Source organism: Podarcis pityusensis (assembly GCF_964106645.2).
Source record: "Podarcis pityusensis genome assembly, chromosome: 7".
NCBI lineage: Eukaryota > Metazoa > Chordata > Lepidosauria > Squamata > Lacertidae > Podarcis > Podarcis pityusensis.
This window is the reverse complement of record NC_138031.1, coordinates 25,618,058-25,637,616: the sequence shown is the minus strand read 5'-3', so window position 1 is coordinate 25,637,616 and position 19,559 is coordinate 25,618,058. Positions and strand designations below refer to the sequence as shown.

General features: G+C 45.2%; 2 protein-coding genes across 10 annotated transcripts in view; both read left to right on the top strand.

Annotated features, from left to right (window-relative positions):
• The window catches only part of LOC308481051 (neural-cadherin-like), a 54,195-nt gene extending 38,733 nt beyond the window's left edge, over positions 1-15,462 (top strand). Inside the window, exons 22-34 of one of the 7 annotated variants that reach the window (XR_013988428.1) lie at positions 354-631; positions 2,169-2,383; positions 3,562-3,689; positions 3,978-4,105; positions 4,617-4,740; positions 4,844-5,024; positions 5,553-5,719; positions 6,578-6,842; positions 7,547-7,727; positions 9,400-9,653; positions 12,034-12,208; positions 13,640-13,796; positions 14,660-14,791. Coding sequence is in view for 6 of the 7 variants with exons in the window: in XM_081013007.1 (XP_080869133.1) it covers positions 354-631; positions 2,169-2,383; positions 3,562-3,689; positions 3,978-4,105; positions 4,617-4,740; positions 4,844-5,024; positions 5,553-5,719; positions 6,578-6,842; positions 7,547-7,727; positions 9,400-9,653; positions 12,034-12,188; positions 14,660-15,052 (2,469 nt within the window). In the remaining variant the exon portion in view is untranslated. Of the gene's footprint in view, positions 1-353; positions 632-2,168; positions 2,384-3,561; positions 3,690-3,977; positions 4,106-4,616; positions 4,741-4,843; positions 5,025-5,552; positions 5,720-6,577; positions 6,843-7,546; positions 7,728-9,399; positions 9,654-11,726; positions 11,793-12,033; positions 12,209-13,639; positions 13,797-14,659 lie in introns of those variants that run through there. The other 6 variants (XM_081013010.1, XM_081013009.1, XM_081013007.1 and 3 more) reach the window with 6 other exon arrangements.
• A 1,524-nt stretch (positions 15,463-16,986) lies between these two features.
• Positions 16,987-19,559, top strand: part of INTS8 (integrator complex subunit 8) — a 29,208-nt gene continuing 26,635 nt past the window's right edge. Inside the window, exons 1-4 of one of the 3 annotated variants that reach the window (XM_081013859.1) lie at positions 16,987-17,116; positions 17,961-18,142; positions 18,696-18,873; positions 19,349-19,489. In XM_081013859.1, the coding sequence (XP_080869985.1) occupies positions 18,013-18,142; positions 18,696-18,873; positions 19,349-19,489 (449 nt within the window). In that variant the 5' untranslated portion in view covers positions 16,987-17,116; positions 17,961-18,012. Of the gene's footprint in view, positions 17,117-17,960; positions 18,143-18,695; positions 18,874-19,348; positions 19,490-19,559 lie in introns of those variants that run through there. The other 2 variants (XM_081013860.1, XM_081013858.1) reach the window with 2 other exon arrangements.

Here is a 19,559-nt window from a genome sequence, read left to right as displayed (position 1 = left end):
GACCCTTTCCCATCTTGGCTTCTTAGAGCTGGCTGAAGGAGACTTGACAGGGTGGGTCCAGTGGGTTATTGGAGGAGAGCTAATGGTAGTTGTTGTCGAAAACATCTGGAGGGTACCAGGGTTGCGGAAAGCTGCACTAGCTTAAGACTAAATTGAACATTGAATTCAGTTCAGAGGAGACTTTTTAAGAACAAATACGTTGCGGGGCACTGCTTGCTATAAGACAACTGCAGCAGAGCCCAAAAGGTATCATTTGTGAAGTCTTCAAAGAGGTGTTTTTAGTCTAGTTCTCTTGTGCATTTCTGGTTCCTTTAAAAAAAAAAGGGCTGACAACTAGATCTAACCCACAACAGCTGGAAACTATCCTGAATATCAGCATCACACAAGTTGGCATAGATGAGTGCGCAACTGAAAACTGCTCTCATAGTGCCGGATGCACCAGCAAAAATGAATTCAGTGCTCTTCCCACGATTACTTCTTCCGGAAACGTTTTGCTGGCCTCCATTACAGTGCTGAGCAGTGCCCAGTGTACTTGCGAAGCTCGGGAGAGAAAGCACCATTCTTGTTCCTCCTACCGGATCAATCCATGCTTTAATGGTGGCACCTGTACAGACACAGACCTGGGCTACAGGTTAGTAGATTGGCTCATGATTGAGCTGTGTTGTTGCTGTTGTTTTAAAAAAGTGCCAACCTTTATGTGGGGATGGGGAACTGGATCATGGTAGAACTCCAGATTCGAAAGTAGCCAACCCTCTGCAGGCCTCTTTTGACAGGCGGGTGGGGCCACTCAGCTGCCAATCACTTGACATCATATAAAACCATGCAAATTGAATGGCTGCAAAGGAAGAATGAGCTCCCCCTCCTTCCTTCGCAGCCACAGCTTGAAGGTTTGCCTCATGAACTTCCCACTCCTGACATCAAGTGTGGAAAATGTGGGTGCGGTTGACACAAAATGACCTGGTGACCCGCCCTTAGAGACTGGACAAGTCTCAGGGGCTTTATAGTGAAGAAATGTTCAAGGCGGAGTACGATAATTCCAACTAAAAGCACAGTAAAGGAAATACCATTCGCAGATTATATACTCGGGTCACCTTATATGCTAATAACCAATTCTAACGCCATCTGCACACAAGAGGTATCTTGAAGCCTGGGAGAATCCCAGGTTTTGCAGAATTATACATCTTTGACCCCAGACATGTTTCTGAAATGGCTTCATGGCTGTCATATTTTTCCAAGACACAAGATGGCAATGTTGGGCTTTGAAGTTAAATCTCTATGGTTTCAAGCTTAAGGATAGCTCCTCTTGCCTCCCTGATCAACTCTTTCCTACAACCAATGAATAGAAGTGGACCCGTTATATTTGAAAGGAAATTATTCCCCTGCAAAAAATGTTTTGGGTTTTTGTCTCCTTTCTCCTCCTGGAACATTGTCTGCCATCTCTTGAGTACTTCTCACTGTGCAGTGAACTTTCCCATTTCTTTATTTGTGGATGTCCATTAGGCCCTTTAGATACTAAAGAATTTAGAAGAAATTTGTTTTGTTAGATTTAGTGTGTGCATGTAGGAGATATATACCACCTTCTCTCTGAGGAACTCAAGGCAGTGTACATAGTCCCCCCCCCCATCCCCTCCTTTTTAATCCTGACAACAACACACTGAGGTAGATAATTCTGAGAAATAACGGCTCTTTCAGGGTCATCCATTGAGCTTAAGGGCTGAGGAGAATTCTTCCCTGCCCTTATCTGACACCATAACCCAAGGTGGGGAACCTGTGGCCCTCTAAATGTCGCTGGACTACAACTCCCATCACCCCTGGTCATTAGCCAAGCCACCCATCTTAGAGGCCCTCACTTCCTCCTGCTGGAGTGAGTGACATAGTTTAACTGCACTGTGTGAAGAAACTCCGCCTGTACGTTACTACTACTAACAATAATCTTAACGGGGGGGTTGTTGCCTGCCCTTCACCAGAAGATCTCAAAGTGGGTTAAGTAATGTACAAATAAAATGTTAAAACCAGTTTAAACAACTAACCATCAGGAAGAATAAGGTGAGTCCTAGAAACCATTCTTCCAGTGGCAAAGGGTAGCTACTACGCTCTCTGATTTGCAATGTGTGTCTGCTTAGGGGTAGAGAGAGGGACAGGAATAACACGTTGGTTTATTTCTGCAGCTGCAAGTGCCCCATGGCTTTCCATGGGCCTGAATGCCAGCAGACACAGCACACCTTCCGAGGACACGGATATGCCTGGTTCCCGACCCTCAAGCCTTGCTTTCAGAGCCGTATCTCGCTGGATTTCATTACTGAAGCAGCCAATGGACTTCTGCTTTACAATGGGCCCATGACACGCCTGAAGCCGGGGGAAGCAGAGGATTTCATTGCCCTAGGTGAAAGATTTCTGTTTCTCTCCTTCTGTACTACTGGATCATAAAGCAGGGGTTGGGAATCATCCCCCTCCCCCCGGCATTCCCTCAGGACCACATGCTAGAGATGGGTAGGGCCAGAGGCAAAATGGGTAGAGCAGTGGAAGTGATTCCAAAGGCCTCTGGACTATGGCAGTACAGACACTGAGGTCCAGCTCCAAGGGCCTTCTGGTGGTTCCTTCACTGTGAGAAGTGAAGTTTAAAAGGAGCAAGGCAGAGGCCCTTCTTGGTAGCGGCACCCACCCTGTGGAACACCCTCCCACCAGATGTCAAGGAGATAAATAACTACACAACTTTCTGAAGACATCTGAAAGCAGCCCTGCATAGGGAAGTTTTCAATGTTTGATATTTGTTTGCCGTGTTTTATTCTCTTGGAAGCTGCCTAGAATGGCTAGGACAACCCAGTCAGTTGGGCGGGGTATAAATAATAAACTTATTATTATTTCTCATTTTGCTCTCTACACCTAAGGTATATTCCTCTTTCAACTGTATTTATACTGGAATCATAGAATTGGAAGAGATCACAAGGGTCATCTCTTGTGCAGGAATCTCTTGCCCAACGTGGGGCTCAAACTCACGACATGTGAGATTAAGAGTCTCATTCTGTACCAACTGAGTTATCCCAGCTGAGGGTATGCAAAGCCAGGAGCGACTTGACTGGTGGGGCCTCCCCGCAGTAGCTACTTACAGGGAGGGACGAGGCAGCAGCAAGGTCAGGGCTGCACAGATGCACTGGTAGAGCCAACTGAGCAGTCCTGCTGGTGCATCCTCTAAGTCGTATCCGCTTTCCCCCACTCCTGGTAAGCGACAGTGACGCTTCTCCTTGGGATGCTGTTGCTGTGGCCAACTCCTCTTCCACTGGGCAAGCTGCTCCTGCATGAAGGTAATGTGAGTTCTTGTAGTCTTAGATCAGGCATCCCCAAACTCGGCCCTCCAGATGTTTTGGGACTACAATTCCCATCATCCCTGACCACTGGTCCTGTAAGCTAGGGATGATGGGAGTTGTAGTCCCAAAACATCTGGAGGGCCGAGTTTGGGGATGCCTGTCTTAGATGATACAAAAGAAGTGCATGTCAACAAGGATCAAGCGAAATTCTCAAGGAAGAAAACCACCCAATATGCTTTTCTCTTTCATTAAACAGAGCTCTTGGAGGGCGTTCCATTGCTAACTTTGAGCCATGGCTCGGGGGCACTGCTTCTGCAGCTGTCGGAGAAAGTCAACGTCGCTGATCGGCGCTGGCATAACATAAACATAATCAACGATGGAAAGGCAAGTGTAAAGTGTACCCCAAAAGGACTCTAGACGTTTTTGAGCTTTCACACCCAATCTTTATTTGAGCATAGCATTTTTTTTTTATGTTAGTTTATCCTGAATGGAAGTCACATTTGTAGAGGAAGGGAGGAAATTAGATTTGTGATTAGATGCTACATGGGTAGATGCATATTTTTTTCTCAGGTGGAATAATTTGGTTGGGGAATTGGCACAGGGGGCAGGAGACAGGACTCTCCAGCGCTCTAGCTCCAATCTGAGTCAACATAAATATCTTTTCCACTTTAGAAAGTACAGCTGATCTTGGACCACTGCGTAAATGTCTCTGTTATGAACAGCGTCGGTGCCCTGCAGGGAGTGTCGAGGGCAGATAAATCTGCCTGTAAAGTTTCTTCCGAGACTCCAGGAAGTGAGAGGTAAAATATTGGAAATATAAGCTTTGACTGGTAGATCAATCAACTTGAGTTTAGGTTGTTTAATTGATGCAGGCCATTTTGAATCGGTAGGGCCGTGGGCTAAGTCAGCAAATTTCATTACGCCGCAAGACATGCAGGTTAGTGACTTGTTTAATGATAACCTTTGATTCTTTGGGCCACTTCAGACATCATACCATTCAGTTGTCAACAACCTGCCTTCTGTCTGGGGTTCTTAGTTTAGCTACCATTCCAAGGATCCTTTGGGGGGAGCCGTGTACTTTAAATGCATGGTGTGTACACAGCCACAGTATGAATCCATGGAGAGCTGCTGCCTGTCAGTGTTGGCAGCTAGATGAACCAGTGGTCTGACTCAGTATAGGGCATCTTCCTGTGTTCCCTTCCTCAAAGGCCAGCGGTTATCCTTATCTAGGTTGGTTGTAGGTTTATTAGAACTGTGGGGTGTGTTTTGCTTTTTTGCTTTCTACCTTTCTAATTCTCTTGCTGTTGGTAGATTTCTCAATGTTCACCAGCCTCTCCAGCTGGGTGGAGTGAAGAAGGCCCAGCCCTACCATACGTCACAAAAGCATTTCAGAGGGTTTGTTGGCTGCATCCGAAATGTTGTCCTCGATAGCCAGGTAAGACCGTCAAGGCATTGCACATTCTTCCCCAGCTCCCTGCCATCCCAGTCTACCTGCAGCTGCTTACCGCCATTCTTCTTGCTTATCTATTTTTCTATAGGTATACAATTTAGAGCATCCTGCAGAGTCCTTGAACAGTGCACCAGGCTGCTCTCTGACTGACGGGCTGTGCCAGAAAGCTGGTGTGTCTTCCTGTGGCACCCATGGCAAATGCATTGGCGACTGGGGCTCTTTTAACTGTGATTGTTTCACTGGCTACACAGGAGCAAGATGTGACAAAGGTTCGGTTTGCATTGTGGGGGAAATCTCAGTAATCCCAAAGAAAAGACTCTGGCAACAAGGCAGTGGACTCATCACGGAGTAGAGTTGGTTTCGGTTTTGATTTTAATGAGACAGATTTGTTAGCTTTTCCGTTAGGAGTGCATTTTGCACCATGCTCCCACTCCTAATTTTGTGTATTTTTTACTTAAGCGCTGCATAATCTATTCTGCTTCCATAACAAGGAATAGGGACTTTCCGTAAATGGAGCATGGAGGTGCTGAGGACTGATACATTTTTGTCCCTATCCAAAATAAAATGCATGCTAATATTCTTAGTCAATAAATGTGTTGTGTTTATGCCTGCCAGCTTAGTAGAACACCTTCCTGCAGCAATGTAGTTGGCTGTGGTCCACAAAACCTTGTGCCCTAATAAAGACTCTTTGATTTTAATAAAATATAAATTCATGCTAGACACTTAGGAAGTAAAAGGGAGGTGGGAAAGTCCAAATTATTACACAGTATGACCTTCGTCTGTCCTTTCACATTTAGCTCTTCCAGAATGGACTTTTGGAAAGGATAGTTGGATTCACTATGAACTGAAAACGCTGTTTAATGCATACCACACCCGCGTCCAACTTGCAGTACGCACAAGGATGTCCTTCTGCACCCTTCTTAGTATGGCATCTTCGGATGGAAGCGGATACATTAGAGTGGAGGTAAACAATCCACTGTTTTTCCATGAACCCTTTTATTTTAATTTTTAAAAAACAAAACAGTGATTACAGGAGCAGAAAATAAAATTAAAAGTAAGTGTCACATCATACATTGATGTTAAGGAAAAGACAAACCAGATTTCCTTCATCAGTGCAGGTAGAGAATAATTTGCATCAATTCCAAAAGTGCAAGAAATAAAGCATAAAAACAATCTGGGTCTTTTGACCCATTGGAGACCTTTAAACTGTGGGTAATCCTCTCCGAAATGGATATTTCTATAACAACATGTTAACTATAAGGCCTTCACTGTTTTCTTCCTTTCATGGAATCATCATAGAATCATAGAGTTGGAAGGGACCCTGAGGATCATCTATTCCAGCCCCCTGCAATGCAGGAATATGCAGTTGTCCCTTACGGTGATTGAACCTGCAACCTTGGCTTCAATCACCACCGTGCTATAACCAGCTGAGCTATCCAGCTGCCTTTGTGCCATTGAGATTCTGGCTGCAGCCAGCATCCAGCTTTCAAGCACAAATTGCATACACGACCATCCCAGATACTTAACAAAGAAAGTTGTTTTTACATATTACATAATTCTACAGCTGTTTTCTCCTGTGACTATGTTAGACACCACAATAATTATTTTTCTTTTCATTTCCCAGTTAAATGGGTTTCCAGTTAAAAAGCTGCATTTTCTGAAAAGTTTCTTTAATCTTATAAAAACTTAATTGGAGCAGAGCACTTTTCCCACTGCAAAGAACAACAGTTTGCTCCCATTAAACACTCAGATCTTTAAGTATGCTATAGGCATCTTCCATAAAATTATATATCAAGACCATGCTTCTCATGTCTCCATGCAGGTAATTGGTGGACATTTTGGGGTGAGCTTCAATTTGGGAGACAAAGACCACACACTTCAATTAAGCACTGTGCACATAGACAATGGTCAATGGGTTGAACTAGTCTTACAGCGGTATCACAATGAATTTTATTTGCGTATCAATGATGGTGGAGGCGATCATGAGACTTCGGCCATTCTGGGATCAAGCGGACAGTTTGAAATGAATTTGGCAAGCATTGTACTCGGAAACCGCCTTGCTAACGGTTCAGAAAGCGATTTCCAAGGTACGTGGTGTGTCTGATGGACCTGGAAAATTTGAAAACCAGTAAAAATTGCTCATGTCCTTTGTAGAACCACTAAGGATGTGCAGCTCAGAACTTCCTCCAGAGGGCAGCCGCACTGGGCATTTCCCAGGGCCCCAAGACCAGAAATGGGCCCACTCATCTAACAGTACTACCAGTTCTGCTTTGTACAGCGTATCTAAGAAGATCAGGGGCAGCTTATGAGAATTTGCACCACCCATTTCTTCCATGTTTGGGGCCCCCACTGAAAATGCCATGCCATCCTAGAATAACTCCTAGGAAGCCATTCATTTAAAAAATATTTATCATCATCATCATTTCTCCCCATAACTATGGCTTTTTCCATGTTGTATCAATGGAATGCAATTGTAACAGGTAATAGGTGTTGCTTGTTCAATAGCAATGGAATAACCTTTCTAGATGATGCATTGGGAAGTGGTTCTCATTGTCTCCACCCATTTCTCTGTTATGGGACAGCTTTGCACTGTGCTGTACTTGGCAAGACTAGCAGTTTTCTGCATCGCTGCACCAGCATGGTGCTCCTGACTTGAGTGACATCCAGGGTTCACTGAACATCGGTGCAATGCACTTTCACCACTTCTGATGTCGCACTACACTCCCGTTAAAGGAGGACCATTTACAACGAAGCTCACTTAAGCCTCTCTTCCTTCTGGTGCCCCCTGCAGGCTGTATGAGGGATGTCCGCCTGAATGGCCAGCCTCTTCTTGTGGATGGCAAAAGCACTGAATACAGCTTCATTGTGGAGCAGCAGGGCATCACCATAGGTTGCCATTCCAGCTCTTGCAGCAGCCAGCCCTGTTACAGCCCTTTCCACTGCGTAGACCTTTGGAGGAAGTATGAGTGCAGGTATATATACCCTGGTCTTGCTTTGTTCTCTTTTCCTTTTGAAATCTTTTTCCTTTTGTAAAATCAACTGGTTGGCCATGGTGAGAACAGAATGCCAGCCTAGATGGCCCATTGGGCTGATCCACCAAGGCTCTTCTCTCATATCCGTGGAAGGAAACAAGCCAGCAGTAACCCTACCATATGTAGCACCAGAATGTAAATGTCCCTTGTTAAGTCTTTTTGCCGCAACACCAGTGTGCATGAGCTCCTGCACACAGACAAGAAAGGAACCTTGCCACCTGCACCCTGAGAGCTTTGCATTTTTGCTTTAGTTGGGAGCTGGGACTAGCTTACTTTCTGGGACATCATCTGTTCCCGAGAACATTTCCTGCTGTCATTCCAGATTTTGTGATAACCGTTCTAACTCGTCTGTAGAGGGCATCAGCATTGATGCAGGAGCAGGCAAGCACTGGCTTAAGGGGGCTGGAGAGCATTGCACCACTTTTGAAAAATCACTCCGTTCCCATCCCTTGTTTTTAGAGGGGCACCAAGTAGTCCAGGGTCCGTATTGGCCTGCACACATCACCAAGGGACCACAGGAAGTGTTGCCTCTGGTCCATCATTTCAGGAGCACAGCCACACAAGATAGGTGCTCCTCCCTGGCGATCTGTTTATTCTGCATCAATCCTGGTTTGCTTGCACAAAGCATATGTTGTGTCTGGCCTTCATTGAGCATGCATTCCGATTCATTTACATGGCAGTTCTGTAACAATGAAGTCACACTGCTTTACTCGTGGAGTGTTAATACATTTTCCTTCTAACTCCACAACTTTCAGTGCATTTCCCCCATCAGAGTCCATTTGCTGTTCCTATTAATTGTGTTTGTTTCGCTAGGGCATGGGTAGGCAAACTAAGGCCTGGAGGCCGGATCCAGCCCAATCGCCTTCTAAATCCAGCCCGCAGATGGTCCAGGAATCAGCGTGTTTTTACAGGAGTAGAATGTGTCCGTTTATTTAAAATGCATCTCTGGGTTATTTGTGGGGCATAGGAATTCCTTCCTTTTTTAAAAAAAAATATAGTCAGCCCGCCCCCCCCCCCATGTCTGAGGGACAGTGGACCTGCTCCCTGCTGAGACAGTTTGTTGAGCTCTGCACTAGGGCAATAGAGTGCCCCTATCTACTTTAATTATGCAAACCTGAATTTCTGGTACAGTGGTACCTCGGGTTACATACGCTTCAGGTTACAGACTCTGCTAACCCAGAAATATTACCTCGGGTTAAGAACTTTGCCCGAGGACAGAAATCGTGCGGCGGCAGCAGGAGGCCCCATTAGCTAAAGTGGTACTTCAGGTTAAGAACAGTTTTAGTTTAAGAACAGACCTCCAGAACGAATTAAGTACTTAACCCAAGGTATCACTGTGTATGCTTGAATCCCTCCCGCAAAATAGTGGAGCCTGGAGACATCCAGAGACAAAAGCAGCTTAGGTGGGACCCAAAAGGTACCTGCCGTTATTTCAGCGACTGGTTCTGCTCACTCCCCTAAAGGAACTTGTGGGTCCCCAAAGCGGATGCTTATCAAATTGCCCCGGAAAGGGATTTCTGATCGTTCCTTTGCATTTATAAACATTGCAAAATAACAGGGCGGCTTCATGTTTTATCTCTTTTATGAAAACGGTGGGTTTCTCTTCATCCAGGTGCCCAGCTGGCAAAGTGGAAGTGATGGATAATCTCACGGGCCTGAAACAGTGCACATCGTCACCCTGCGGGCACTGGAACTGCAGGAATGGAGGGACCTGTGTGGCCCAGTCCCGAGACAAGTATGTCTGCCAGTGCCCTGAAGGTTATAAAGGGAAATGGTGCGAAGTCGGCCCCGTGAAAGCTGGAAGACCTGTGGGGCTCAGCTCTGGTTCCATCTTGGCTATCAGCATGTGCCTGCTTGTTTTTCTAGGTAGGAAAGTTTCACCTCTCTTGTGCTACATCTTAATACTGTATTGAAATGAGGGCGCTTAGCAACGCCTCTGCCTTCCTGTACTCCTTTAACAACTGTTAGTAAAAGATACTCCATGGAGATCTGGCTACATTCTTCCTTCCTTTCCCTCACCCCAGTTCTTCCCATCTCCCCATCTATGTCTTCAGTAGTTCTTGGTCAAGATTGGCACACGTGCTAGACAAAATGGAAGCTTATCTACATTGTTTTGAATATATATGGCAGGCCTAGTCCCACTGCTCCTCTGTGCACCCCATAAAATTCCCTGCCCTGGTGCTCAGATCAGCATTGGGCAACTGGGTCCAAGACCTGGCATTTACATTTCCCACAGGACCCCAGAATGCTGCTATGTTGGGCTCTGTGGGCAACCACTGTAGGGAAAGAAAGGGCCACTGGGTGTGATTCTACTCCCCTGCTGTGTGCATTTGGATAACAGCTGAGCAGTCTTGCTAAAGCTGGTTGTGTACCCAGGGCTCCCCTTCTTTGGCTGCTGTGTTCAGTGGAGCTCCACAGATGCATGGGGCTTGGCAGTGGGAGATCCTCACTTAAACCTCCAAGGCTGCCTCCCTGCATTTAACCCTGTGCTTAGGACTTTGAAAACCAAAATGCAAAACTGAGCTCAGCTTTGAATGAATTGTTAACTCGGGAAGAATAAAAATGAGCCCGAGGATCATGTACATTGCCTGGAGGAAAGGCAGGAAATAAAGCAAAATAAAAGACTCCTTCAAATAAAGAGTCAGCTTGGATGGTGATATTTCTGCTGATATAAGCACAAGCTATTTATTCGTGTTTTTGCAGCCCCTTCACTTCTCTCTTTGGATGTGGGAAGAGCCAGGCTGGATCAGAGCATCCTGCTTTCCACAGCAGCTAGCCAGATGCCTGTGGAAAGTACACAAGATGAGGGCAATTGCTCTCTCCCACTGCTGTTCCCCAATGACTAGTATACAGAGACATGCAGAGTTTCACCCTGGAAGTAATACCGTATTTTTCGCCCTATAGGACGCACTTTTTCCCCTCCAAAAATGAAGGGGAAATCTGGGTGTGTCCTATGGGGCGAATGCAGGCTTTCGCTGAAGCTTGGAGAGCGAGAGGGGTTGGTGCGCACCGACCCCTCTCACTCTCCAGGCTTCAGGAAGACATCCGCAGCCTAGGCAGCCCTGCGGGAGTTCCCGCAGGACTGTCTAGGCTGCGGATAGTAGTCTGCTTCCGGGAGCGCCAGGCGCCCTGAAAGCAGAGCTCCCGGCGCTTCGGGAACACATCCGCAGCCTAGGCAGCCCTGCGGGAGGTCCCGCAGGGATGTCTAGGCTGCGGATAGCAGCCTGCCGCCCGGCGGGTGGGGCGCCCTGAAGCAGAGCGCCCCGTGCGCCGGACAGACATCCGCAGCGTAGGGAGCCCTGCAGGAGTTCCCCGCAGGGCTCCCCACGCTGCGGATAGCAGCCTGCCGCCCGGCGGGCGGGGCGCCCTGAAGCAGAGCGCCCCTCGCGCTGGGCAGACATCGGCCAGCCCCACAAGCTCGGGGGACAGCAGGGAGGCGCAGCGCCGCCATCCCGCTGTTCCTCGACCTGGTTCGGTTTCCCCGACCTGCTTTTGGGGGGGAAATAAAGGAAAAAAATTTTTCCTTTATTTCCCCCCCAAAAAACTAGCTGCGTCCTATGGGACGAAAAATACGGTATATAGCTATAGCAACTATTAGTCATTGAACAAGCCAAGATATATTAAACCAAATTCAAACCGTGATTTAATATCCTGACTTGTTCTGAAGCTGGCACCAATAGTTTCATGATTTAGATGAAATGGGAAACTATGGTCATTTACAGACTTCCTCATTTCATCGTGGTTTTCAACAAGGGGAGAGGAAGGAAGGGGCTGCACGCATGAGTAAAAGGTTCATGTGCCTCAGCTTAAGTCAAGTTACGAGCATACAAATGTGGCCACTGTGTACATGTCTCAGAAAAGTAATGACTCAATTTATAAAACCACTTTAATCTTCATTAAAACAGTGTTTTACTTACTTTGGGTATCTTATTTACTCAGGATTGGTGAAAGGCCAGAGACTGGCCAAAATGCCCTCTATTTAAATGTCCTAGTGGATTCCTGTAGGTAAGTAAAATACCCTTTTAATGAAGCTTGATGTTAAGATATAGATGATTCATTACACTCCTGAAAAATGTACTTTTGTTTAATTGACCCTTAAATTAAAACACGGAATTTCCTCCATACGAATATAAACCTTAAATGCTTTGCTTTTCTTCTTTATGAATTGTATACAGCTATGCTCTGCACGTTGAAGGCTGCTCATAACCAATGTTTCTTTTTTCTTTCTTTCTTTTTCCTTCCTCAGGTTTATTAGTTTCCTATACTGTGTGGAGTCAGTGGGGGAGATCAAGGTTTCGGAAAGGAGGAATTTACCACATCCCTGAGGAACACGAAAGCTGGGAAGATGTTAGAGAAAACATCTTCAATTATAATGAGGAGGGTGGAGGGGAGCATGACCTGGTATGGTTTTGCATGACCTGGTATGGCATCACGACAGCATTTTAAATTCTTTAATAGGCCAGATTCAAATATGCATCAGAGAAATAAAAAAGAAGTAAAATAAACATTTTGAAGGCATGATTGCAAACTGTTTTGTCAGGGGAAAAGTTTCGTAAATGAAATACTTAACCATAGCTAAAGCATAATGCTGTCCATGTTTACTCAAAAGTAAGCCCCACTGTGTTCAGTGGGGATTACTCCCTAGTGTGCAGGTTTAGGACTGCATAAAATTAATATTTATTTATTGCTTTCAAGTTTTGTTTACAAAGCAGTTTACAATATGAATAAGAGTGGGAGGGGAGATAAACAAGAAAAGAGTGAATATAGGGGAAAAGATAATCGGGGTAAAATACATACACCCTTCCCCCCCAAAAAATGTACTCCCCAGACAAAAACATTGCAAAGAATATTTGTGCTTCCAGTTTTTTTAATTAGTTTTTATTACTGTTATCGTGTTACAAAACAAATCTTAGTTACATTCTTACAAAACTGGAAGAGATTAGAAATTACGGTTGCATAATGCAGCCCCTGCCAAGCTGTATGCAGCTTACCTGACCAGGTACTGAAGTCCATCCTTTATAAGCCTCTTGCTGCGAGGTTCCAAATAGAACAGGTTAATTGACTAGCAAAGCATGGGTTGTGGGTTTGATACAGGAAGTATGCCATGAAAGTTTAAAAAAACGAAACTGGGAGGCTGGGAATGGGTGGGTCAGTGAGGAAATAAGTGTCACAACCACTTCCAGAATTGTAATGGGAAAGAGATGTTGCCTTTGTGATAAGACCCCCTTTGCCCTTGATTTTATCCCTGATGCCTATCCCTCAAATATTCTCATTAACATTCTGATTTAAAAAACCCAGACCCTGACTTCTTAGCATCCTGGACCAATTCACCAGCCCAGACTTATTTGTCTGAGGTAAACATTGAGTTCCCATAGACCTCCCTTGTGTTTCACGTCTCTCCCCTTTTTGTCATTGTCACTTTCCTTTAGGGTGGTTCACGTGAACCCCTCCACATGGAAGGGATCATCATAGGGCCTTACCTGTCACTGCCACATTCCCCTGAAGTTTTCATGTTCAGTTGAAATTGGAAGGAGTTCTACCTGTGTACATCTACATGTGGGTACAACTCTTCCTGATGCCACTGAACACACGGATGTTACAGTGTGTGGTGGTAGTAACGCACAAGTGTGCTAGCCCACACAGACCCTCCATGTAGTCCTTTACTGCACATTTATGTGAATTCCCCTTTGAGTACTCCAGGGCTGGCTCAGGGGATGATGAGGTGTGCTTCTGAGGAGGCTTCAAGATGGGTGAAGGGCCCATCATCCCACCATTCTCCTTTTGTATGGAGCCCTCCCCCTCCCAGTGGCAGCACGAGAGGATTCTCAGTTTGCGTGACCTGCTTCTTCCAGGTTAAGAGGGCCAGGGTTGCCTTGTCTGAGCGCCCCCCAAAATCCAAGAGCCGGGTCTGGAGTACTCGCAAATTTTATTGGTCGCCACATTTAAAAGAAGAGATAAAACTGAATACAGTACTTTCAGCTGAGGCTAAACCAACTCTGAGTACAAAAGGTACTTGACACTGTCTCTCCTGTCTTGTGTTTAATATTAATTAGCATTAACTTCTTGAAAAACTGGCGTTGTGCATTTTAACTGTGTTGTTTCTCTGGAATCAGCCAGAGGTCTTGCTCTAGGACTGACGTTTTGCCAAAATGTTCTCTGAAAGCTTTTTCATATAATAAAAATTTCTTAGAGCTTGATCTTCATGTGGGGAAAACTATATACACTGTAAATTAAGAAGTCTGGCACGAGTGGTTCTCCCCAACCATCAACACATGAAGTTTGAGTGTATGTTCATTGGCTAGTAAGTCTGTGGACCTACAGAAGGGAGGCAGAAATCTTTAAGAAATTTTGTATGACCTGACCTTGATTGTATGTAGAAGTGTGTATTTGGTGGGTGGGGCTAGTGGTTAATATGTGAAGCACTGCCATTTATTTGACTGAGTTTTTGAGAATCAGTGTGATTCAGTAGATAGAGCAGCCTTTCCCAAACCAGTTCTTTCCTGATGTTTTGGACCACAAGTCCCATCACGTGTGACCATCAGCCATGCTGCCTGGGGCTGATGGGAGTTGGAGTCCAACAGCTTCTGGAGGCCACCATATTGGGGAAGGCTCAAATGAAGAGATGGACTTGGATCTGTAAAACACCCAATGCAAAGTCCTCCTTCCTCTACCGTGGTCTGAATGTGGCCTTGAGCAAGTCCACCATCTCACTACCATGGTCACCATCTGTCAAACAGGACAAATAGTGACTGACCTCCCAGGGCACTGGGATAGAAAAAAGAATAAAGACTTGAAAGTGATGAAAAGTGTGATAAAATAATTAAAGGTAGTAATTTTATTTACTTAATGTTTCCTTTCCATTTCCTCCCCAGAGTGCTTATAATATAGATGCATTGAAGCAACCTCTACAAAGTATACCTCATCTTTCCTCAGGAAACACTGCTTCACTCCTCAGATCACATTCTGGACCACAAAGAAACCCACTTGTGAATCACGCATGCCTGAAAGAATCTTCTTCTTTGGTCCCAGACCTCAAATATTATGTGTCTCAAATACAACAGGATGCAGACAAAGATTTGCAGAGCCTTCCAGCTGATACTGTGCAAGTTTATTGCCAAGAGTGCCAACACTCCTTGAGTGGAAGCTTGCATTCCTTGGACCTCTCCAGCATAGAGGAAGATCTAAATTATAATTACCTCCAAGAATGGGGACCAAAGTTTGTAAGGTTAAAAGAGCTCTATGAACTTCCAACTGAACAGTTGTAAAATGTGGGAGACAGGAGCCTAGCACATTGCTGTGTGATGGATCCTACTCCTAGGAGAGCACACTTCAAAAACATTTTAGTATTTTATTTAACAATCCAATTTTGGTTCTATTTATTCATGCTGGTTATTTGGGAACAGTAGTGTGGTTGATCTCCTCACCTTCCCTTAAATTATCTGTATACAATATTTTAGTGTCTGTTGTACAAATAACGTTAGAGGGATATTTGTTGTGAAGCTTTGAAACGAAGGAATTCTGTAGCACTGAAGAGTAGCCTTTAAAGTACCTGTAACGTGTGAATCTTTAGTAGTAATCTAGATGTGCGAGTAAATTTCTGCCATATTGTATTATTTAATCCTCTTAATGCTAAATGTTTTGTGTAGATATTGTAAAATACATTTGTTTACTTGTCCCTCTCTTTTTGTACTTGGGCGTCAATAAAATCTTCACTCATTTTTCTAAATAAGGGGAAGAAAATAACAGTTGGACGGCAGCAGGAACCACATATAAAATGTAGAATTAGTATAGAATTAACCTACAGCTCCCCATGGGCATATGGGAAGCACTTCTTTGGGTGGTGGGTCTGATGCTGTTGGGCTTGCCTGTGCCAAAGGGCATTGTTCCTTCTAGAGCCTCCCCCCCATAAGTTTGGATGCTAATTAGGTTGATTCCCATGTGAGAGCCAGAAGGAAGCAGAAGGGGTGTGTATGTGATTAACCCAGATTCTTGCAGAGATATGGAGTGCTGGGGAATGGCCAGCTGGTGAGAACATACAAGCCATAACTTCTTTGGCGATCACTCATGGCTGAGTACGATTGTCTTCCATGAACACAATCTTAACAGTGAGTCCGTAAGTGACTGTGGAGGCCAATTCTGGTTCCACACGTCCTTCCACAGTGGGGACATTGGTTTCTGACCGGGAATTGATCACGGTGAGGCTTTGCCAAATGTGGCTTTCTCTTAGCTCTTTTCTCCTTTTCACTCTTGAGTTTATGCTTTTTCTAAGTCCATGGCACCTTTGGTAAAGGCTGTTCTCCGATTGGAGCACTTGCAGGCCAGTGTTTCCCAATTATCAGTGTTTATACCGCATTTTTAAAAGATTTGCCTTGAGAGAGTCCTTAAACCTCTTTTGCTGACCACCAGCATTACACTTTTCATTTTTAAGTTTGGAATAGAGTAGTTTCCATTGACACATACAGAGGATGCTTGATGGGTGGGAATATGGTATTGAGCTCACCTGTTGTGCTGAGCAGTTCACTTGGAGGAAAGAGGGAAAATTAGAAAAAGGCTGCAGGTACCTGGGTCAGAGAGAGCAGATGGCGAACCACTATTAACAGGGTCCTGGGGAAGTGTGGTGGGCAATAAATGAGGGAGTGGACGTTTGTAAACTCTGCTCAGCCTCTCGCCCACCTGTCGGTGCTGTTGCTCAACGTCAGCTCAGCCCACTATAAAAATCCGCGATTGGATAGTGGGTGACACAGCTGATCCGTATATTTGCAATCAGGCGGTGTAGAAATGATAAGACAAATCCCTGCAACTTCTCTCAAGGGAGCGGAGCAGCGGCCTGAACCTCGCGCCAAGATAATGCGCAGGATTCCACAGTCTTAAACACACACACGCATAAGTGCTCCAGCTCCCCCCAGGATTAACAACCCATTAAACCTTTTCGCCCGCCGCACAGCTGCCCTGGGAGAAGCTCTACCGGTTGAATTTCTGCTGCTCGCCGCGCACGTGCGCGCTCCGTGGTCCTCCTGGGTGGAATCCAGCGCGAGCGAGCAAGCAAACAAGAGGCACTATGCTTAGGCGAGCGGCCACGGAGGCGGAGCCAGCCGGAAAGCGACGAATCGCTTTCCGAGCCCGGCCTGCCGCCGCTTCTCGATTGGCCGGAATCCAACAATCGGGGCGGAGCAAAAGCCCGGCCGGCTGGCTTTCCGTCCCTCCCCTTTCCCCGAGGCAGGGCGGGCAGGATAAGAGCAAGCGGCACAGGCGGCGGCCATTTTGGTTGGTGGAGGTAAGAGGAGGAGGCGGAGGCGGAGGCGTTTGCCTGTAAAGGGTCAGAGGCAAAGGTGAGGAGGGCGAAGGGGCTGCCGCGTCGCTGGGCTCCAGTGGTGTGGGGCGGAGGGAGTCCTCTGAAGGGATGGGATGTTTAAATAGGTGGGGTGCGGTCTTGCAAAATAAAAGGGATGCAAGGGAGGAGGCGCTGTAGGATGTGGTGCCGCAGGACCCGCAGTGTGTCGCTTTGCACGGCTGCCGTGGCCCCTCCAAAACGGGGTCTGGATGCAGGAATGGGTTGCCCCCGGCGTATGTGAGATGCAATCAATGCAACAGGGCGGTAGCCAACACACACCTGAAAGGTGACGCTTCTATGCAAAGCTCACTGTTTGCAACATTTGCAACGTTTCTACGTGTATCCGTGTCAGCTGATAATAACAGCTCTAGTGCACATGGGGAAGACAGCTCCGGTGCACAAAAGCAAAGGCCTCAATGAAATCCTTTTAAAAACAAAAAAAGGAGTCACTTCATGTATGTTTTTTAATGAGGGACTCTGTTGGTTTTCATGTAAGGATGCAGGTGAAATGGAGCCTAATGAGAGGCGTTTAATGTTGTGAACCGCCCCTGAGATCTATGGATGTTTGGCTGCAGACCAATCAATCAATAATTAAATAGCTATTTGTTTATTTGTTTGTTTTGCATTTTATTTATTTTGCATTTGTTTTGATGGTTCTGGAGTGTGTTGCTTTCGTACAAACAAACAAACAAGATATCCGTCCCCGCTCACCCCGGATCCCCATTTGTTGTGTTTGTGTTGTGGATCTCAGTGAGGATTAGATACTCTGCAGTCGTAGGAATATATTGCATTGTATGGAGCAGCCATGTTCTGTTATGATGTTGCTTTTAAATCTGGTGCAGCTGCTGGCCCAGCAAATGCTTGAAGAAAGGGAAAGAAACTGCAGAGAGGAAGATGAGTGCAGAAGCTGCTGACCGGGAGGCCGTCACTTCAAGTCGACCTTGCACACCTCCCCAAACATCCTGGTTTGAGTTTTTGCTAGAGGAGTCTCTGCTGGACAAACATCTGAAAAAAGTTTCGCCTGGTTAGTAATATCAAAAAATCTACAGAGAACAAGAGAGCTTGACTGTGTTGTTTCTGATGGAATGGTTAGGATTCTTCTTAGTTCTATGTATAGGAATTCTTTTGTTGTGAGCTAAATTTGTTACTTGTCATTTGAATGTGGCTGTACAGTTAAGCTGCTTAAATCCCATTGAAATCAGTGGCATTTTAGCCTAAGGGAATGCCACATATTATGAATGTGTGAATGTTTAGCAAAAAATGTATTAAAGGTATCATATTGAATAGAAATAGGGCAAACATTTGCAAGCACACATCATAAACATAGCCATGATTGGTTACAGTGTTCATTTGGTGGTAGACCTGAGTTTGTGTCTGTGATGTGTGAAAGGGCCATAAATGCAGGGTTGTAATCTTCATCAGTATTAAATAATCAGACAAGTTTGTTTTCTCTAAATAAAAAATCATCGCTGCATGTTCATCCTGGAAAGAATGCTGTTTGCTTTGTATTGGTTACCTCTTTTTCTCTAGTATTTTCATCCAGATCAAACTTTTCCAAACCTGTCTTTTCTGCCCAGTAGATCCCTCACCTGTTCAGCTAATCGTTCAGTTTTTGGAGCAGGCTTCCAAACCTTTGGTGAATGAGCAGAATCAGGTCCAGCCTCCACCTGATAACAAGAGAAACCGCATTTTAAAATTGCTTGCTCTGAAAGTTGCAGCACATTTAAAGTGGGATTTGGATGTACTGGAGAAAAGGTATCAGTGGACTTCTTGGTTAATGTTGTTAACATATAATCAATGGGGAACTTGCAGCTTTTGGGAATTGTAGACCAGAAACATCTTATTATCTCCCACCATTAGCCATACTGTCTGGGCTGATGGGAGTTGTAGTCCCACATCATCTGGAGGGTCCCAGGGTTTAGACAGCATTCATTTTTTAAATTTTTTTTTACATATTTTGTGCACGTTCTCTCTGGTTTTTATTGTTTTTGTTGTCTTAGAGGAGCACATGTCAATACAAATGTATGCTTTAGAAAGTACCTACAGTGCTATATTAATAATTATTAATCATGATTCAGCAAGCCTGCTGAAAGTAAACAAGTCTGGTCAGGGCCTGCATGGGAGAACACTTGGAAACCTGATGTATGCTACCTTAAGTTGTATTGCTTTAAGGAAGCTTTGTAACGAAGTACCATTCGGTAACTTCTGCAATCCTTGGTCTTTTATTCAGTTTATCGGTTCCTGTATTGAACATGCTGCTGAACGAACTGCTGTGCATTAGTAAGGTTCCTCCAGGAACTAAGCATGTAGATGTGGACCTTGCCAGTTTACCTCCAACCACAGCAATGGCGATACTACTCTACAATAGATGGTGAGAACGTCATTGTTTGAGTGTCATTGATGTAATTCAAATATGGAGACAAGTGTTAAGATTAAATTGA